Genomic DNA, 5,841 nt, shown 5'->3' with positions numbered 1-5,841 from the left:
TGCGCGAACGGCCGCTCCTGCGGAGGCCCAGAGATCTTGCGGGACCCCGCTGCGTAGGGCGGGGCCTAAAAGCTTGTCGCGCCTGCGCGAGGGGCCGACGGCGTCCTGCGTCGTTACTTTTGAAACGAGTGGCGGGGAACTGCTCTGGAAACCCCTGGTGTTGCTGTCTGCCGGGTGCAAGCGCGTGCCTTCATCCGTGGGCCTGGCCATGGCGCTGCAGCTCTCCCGGGAGCAAGGCATCACCCTGCGCGGGAGCGCCGAAATCGTGGCCGAGTTCTTCTGTAAGTCCTCGCGCAGGCCGTAGGGCGGGGAGAACGGAGCCCAGGCCGCCCGGCAGGCCCGCGGTTCGGCTTCCGAGGCGGGGGGAAGCCAGGTGGGCCGGAGCGGCCCCGAACCGAAGCCCTCTCAGCCCTGGCCTCCTGCCCGGCAGGAGGAATCTGGGAAGAGGCGGATGCAGGCGCCTCCTCCCGACGCCTTGCTAATGATGGCGGAGGACGCCTAGGTGCTGCTGAGGCCTGCTTCGCGGTACAGCCCCTTCGCCGGGAGTTTCTTTAAAGTGCAGAGCTCACCCCTCACCATCACCCCCGCGAGGTGAAACTGGTTGACGGTGATGGAAGCGCCGTCCTGGACCAGGCCAGTTGTACCTTCTGATAGAACCTGGCAGAACTTGTGATGATAGAAGGAGGAAAGAGAGAGGGGGAGAGGCTTGCCTGGGCTTTGGACTAGTCAGTCGGTTGCCTATTTTGACATCCTCTAACCACACAGTCTGAATTTGGACTTGTTTTACAATGAAATGAAATTTGCCACTGGGAGACTAATGCAGTTTGGCATTTTTCTTTTATTGCCACATAAATGCAGGTATCACTTTCTCTCTTACTTAGAAGCAAGATTTTAAGGATTTTTAATGCCACTTTGTACCTATTCTGCTTTCAGCAAAACACAGAAACACGTGTGTTTAGACTTTTACAGCTTTACACCATTAATGAAACCATAGCCACATCTAAATATGCTTTATTTCCCGAAGTTACAAAGTGACAATGACTTTAATATTTCTTGTTTTCAGCATTTGGCATCAACAGCATTTTATATCAGCGTGGCATATATCCATCCGAAACCTTTACTCGAGTGCAGAAATATGGACTCACCTTGCTTGTAACTACTGATCCTGAACTCATAAAATACCTAAATAATGTGGTGGAACAACTGAAAGGTAATTAATTGTAAAACTGAATTCAACCTGTGGGACTAAACTTAAAGAAGAAGAACTACTAAATAACAGAGCGCTCATTAGAATTTTCTTATTTTCACCTATTTCCATTTGTCTTTTTTTTTTTTTAATCCTGCCTGAGTCAGTAGCCTTTTCTATCTGAACACTCATTTTTTCCTTTTCGCTCAAGAAGTTGCAGTATTGTTGGATCAATATTTGTTCTCCATCTATTGCTTTTCTTTCTTTTTCTAGAATTCCTATTAGTTTCTCTTTCATGTTTCTCTCCACTTAGGAATCCCATTTCTAATTTTTCTGTGTTGTGGGATATTTTGCCCTATCTACCCATTTGACCTTCCAAATTACTAGTCCTAAAAAATGCTACAGCTCTCATCTTTTTTTTTTTCCTTTTTAATTTTAAAATTCACGGATCATTTTTGTTGTTTTAAGGAACTTCATTTTTTAAATTACATCGTTGTATTTTCATTAACTTCAGGGCTAAATCACCCATCGTCATTCATAGGGCTGCACTTGGATTATTTGGTGTGGAACCTCTTAGAACTAAACTCAAATCCTCCCTGAGTCAAATTTTCCTATTTTATGCTTTCATTGTACCATATTTTGCACCTGCATAGCAGTTACAATTTTAATTTCATGTTAATTGGTGCAGTGATTAGGTTAATGTTATCTCCTACACTCTTGCCTTGGATTAGGATGGAAGTACCGAATGTTTACGATCCTGTCCTCAGCACCCAGTGCTATACCTGGTATAAATACTGAGAATTTGAAAACAGGAGCTAGGTTATTGATGGGGCAAGTTTTCTGTATAATTTGGAGGAGATCCAAAATAGCAGTGGTAGAAATTTGCTGAGGATAGGAAGTGGGACCCAAGAAAAGAGTTGCTTTGTAATGCAGTGAACCAAAAAAGATGCCTTGTTATGTGTTACAGAATGGTTATGCAAGTGTTCAGTGCAGAAATTGGTGGTAGTCATCTCAAATATTGAAAGTGGTGAGGTCCTTGAAAGATGGCAGTTTGATATTGAGTGTGACAAGACTGCAAAAGATGACAGGTAAGTAGGAATTTAAATTATTTCCACTTTCATATGCTTGTTCTAAAACTTGTTTTCTTTACAAAATGAGTTCTAATTATATTGAACAAGTTTCATAGAAGGTATAGTTTTTTCTAGGATGTTTAATTTGATCTTCAGTCTTCTGTGGAAAAGAACTGTGCTTACTTTGGCATGTCACTGACTTGTATAGTATCGCCTTTAGTCTAAATTGGTGAATTTCAAATTGTAGTATTTATGGTGGTATATGCAAAACTCCATACAGTATACTAGGTGGCCCATTTTATGAATTGTTTAAAGGTACTTTTAAGCTTAAGGGATTATCCTAGACTCTCCCAGTTTAAGATGCAATTCTACTGTATTTCACTTAATGCCACAAGTTTCCTAAGACACTTCATAAACTCTGAAGTTTCCAGACTACCTGAATGGGAAATACCCATCATAATATGCTAATGACTAGCATTGTCCTAGGCATACTTACCTGTAAATTCAGAACCATTTCTCATAATGAAATGTAGTTTGCTTCTGAAGCCTTTGGTCTCTTTTAGGAAATGTTTAGCTTATAAAAATAATTTGACATACAATTTAATATCTTATTTGAGACAATAGGGAATTAGACACTTAGGCGTTACTAAAAATGCCAAAATGATTATACCAATTAAATATTTTAGATACCACTGTTATTTTTTTTTTAAGAGGTACTGAAGTTTTCCTAACTTGAAGCACTTGGCAAATTTTCTGGTCATCTGATACAAAATGACCTGATCCTAAGACCAACCATAAAAAATGATTGGAAGGATAAATGAAATAATAAAAATACATACTATGCCTACTGTGGTATTATGGGTCCTAATGATGTACTCATTTTCTAAAAAACTCCTTTTTAATGTATTACTTATTTGATTTTGGAATCATTTAATTAGATAAATAATCTTACAGATGTTTTAAATAACTCGTTAAAACTTAAATTAATTGATTTGGTTTCTTTGGTAGTGCACCCAGAGAAAAGTCTCAGAAAGCTATCCAAGATGAAATCCGCTCAGTGATCAGACAGATCACAGCTACAGTGACATTTCTGCCACTGTTGGAGGTTTCCTGTAAGTATTATACAATGTCACATTGCCTTAAATTTGTTGGGGAAAAGACTAAGCTACTATTTTAAGAATTACCCCTTTATTAAATTTTTTCTTAATTATCAATATCATGTAATAAAAATGAGAAAGCATTATAAAGGAAAAGTAATGTTATATGCATTCTGGAAAATTTGGAAATGCTGAAAAGGAAAGGAATGAAAGTATTCCACAACACTCACTCTTGAATGTTTTGATGTAATTTCTTTCATTATCTTCATTTCTTACACACTTTTATGTATTGATATATATTTAAGACTATAGCTATAATTGTGTCTTGCTTTTCTATCTTCCTTATTCCTTCAAACATCAGATATGTCCTGAAAACCTACTATATGTCACACTCTGTCCTAGGCACTAGGATACATCAGTCACAGAACCAAGAAGTTAGCTTTACTGTAGGTTACATTCATGCTATCCCATGTGATTGATTATACACTTTCTACAAATATTTTTAACGGTTTTTTCTTTAAAGAAAAAAAAAACTTGAATTTTTCATAAGATAAAGTGAAAGGAGTGCGATATTTTCTGTACTACAGTAAATTTCCATTGAAGAAAAGCAGTGAACTAGTTTTACAGACCAGGCTAAACTACATTTCTAACATTGTGTGGTTCAAAATGTGAGGGAGACAGGGCAGGTAGTTTTACTTTTGAAAAAATAATGTACCTTAATTATTTTATCCCCAATTTAGGTTCATTTGATCTCCTGATTTATACAGACAAAGATTTGGTTGTACCTGAAAAGTGGGAAGAGTCAGGACCACAGTTCATTACCAATTCTGAAGAAGTTCGTCTTCGTTCATTTACTACTACAATTCACAAAGTAAATAGCATGGTAGCCTACAAAATTCCTGTCAATGACTGAGGATGAGCTAAAGACAGTAATGTACTTGTATCCTCAAATGTGGTTTTCCTGAAACCAAATCAACTTTAGTTGATATATTTCATTGGTTAATTTTTAGATGGGGAAAACTTAACATTATACTTTACTGAATCTGTGCATAATTGTTCCATTCCTTGGTACCTGTTTCACTTTCCATAGGGCTGATGTAAGTTATTGCACACTGTTGCAAAGGGAACTAGCAGATTTCATTAGCATTGTAATGTCAGTTCCTTTGAAGGTAGTACTGTAGATGGAAAAACTTTTGCCATAAAGCTAAATGTCTTTCTAAATCAGACCTTTTGGTCAAGCAGCTTGACTCAGAATATACAGAAATATTTAAATATAAAATAGAGCAAAAGAAATATGAATATTCAGAATATTTGTTTAGATCCTGAGAGTAACTAATGATAGTCCATAAGTAATAAAATATTGCTCTTATTAGGTCCTTTTGCCATTTATTCATTTGTATAGTTTCCATATTGAAAAATTTTCCAATTACTTGATTTTAATTTATATAACTTGAACCCATGAAGCTATGGATATTCCTACTGTTCAAATTGCTATGATACCAAACTTTTAAGAATGTCCTTTTATGTTTTATAAAATCAAGCTTTAAATGACAATGATGAAATAAAGTTAAATGTGTATGTTTTAAATTTGTCTTGCAATATTTTTATATTGGTGTGGTGTTAATACAGCTAAATAGTTATGATGCATTAAGTACAGCATATTATTTCTTGTGCCTACTATGGTTGTAGGGCCTAAGAATTCAAAGTTGAGTAAGTCTTGAGGTACTTTCAATCTAATGGACAAGCTTTTATTGTACCCCCTTCATCTCATAACAGTAGATTTAAAATAAACATTCTTTCTGTAAAATGATAAATGTCCTTTGTAATTAATTCAGTTTAGCAAATTTTGGATTGTAGAACCTTTCTATACTCTTAGCCTGTTGTTTGTCTAATTTTCCATATACAGTTGACCTTTGAACAGTGCAGGGACTGGATCATTGACCCTCCAAGCAGTTGAAAATCCCAGTATAACTTACAGCCAGCCCTCCATATCTGTGGTTACTCCATACCCCTGGATTCAGCCAGCTCCGGATCGTGTAGTACTGTACTATTTATTATAGTACTGAAGCTTGAGATCTTATGAAGGAGAGGAAAATATATGGCAAAGGACCATGAAGTAACCAAACAGGTTTACTTCATTATGTATTTGTCTTTATTATTTCACCTGGATAATCTTCTCTCTGATCCAATTGTGTGCTTGTTAAGAATCAAGGAAAATGTCTTACATCCTTTCATCTCTTAGAGCTGCTGGACAAATAGGTGCCAGTTTTTGATGATGGGTATCGTGAATGCTGTTGCAAAGGCCAATCCCTAAAGAGTTGTTGAAGCTGCCTAACTGAGGTTCACCCACAAGTCTTCCTGAATAAGAAAGTAGGTACTCAGAAATGGAAATAATGTTTATTTAGGGATGGTCAAGAGTCAACATTTGAATTCTTGAGCTGTTCATAATCTGTTTAACATCTGAAATATGCATTGAGAAGGAAAGCAG

At 37.3% G+C, this 5,841-nt stretch overlaps 1 protein-coding gene across 1 annotated transcript; it reads left to right on the top strand.

Moving 5' to 3' along the window:
- Positions 1-208: 208 nt before the first annotated feature.
- MAD2L1 (mitotic arrest deficient 2 like 1) lies at positions 209-4,624 on the top strand (the record flags this gene model as incomplete). Its single annotated transcript, XM_082653199.1, has 5 exons — positions 209-281; positions 1,064-1,210; positions 2,154-2,274; positions 3,265-3,368; positions 4,094-4,624. The coding sequence occupies 5 exons, from the start codon at positions 209-211 to the stop codon at positions 4,264-4,266; spliced, it is 618 nt and encodes a 205-aa protein (XP_082509325.1). The 3' UTR covers positions 4,267-4,624.
- Between the last annotated feature and the right edge of the window lie 1,217 nt (positions 4,625-5,841).

The sequence above is a fragment of the Grampus griseus genome (assembly GCF_964374135.1).
Source record: "Grampus griseus genome assembly, chromosome: 4".
NCBI lineage: Eukaryota > Metazoa > Chordata > Mammalia > Artiodactyla > Delphinidae > Grampus > Grampus griseus.
The sequence above is the reverse complement of the archived record's forward strand: the minus strand, read 5'-3'. Positions and strand labels throughout refer to the sequence as shown.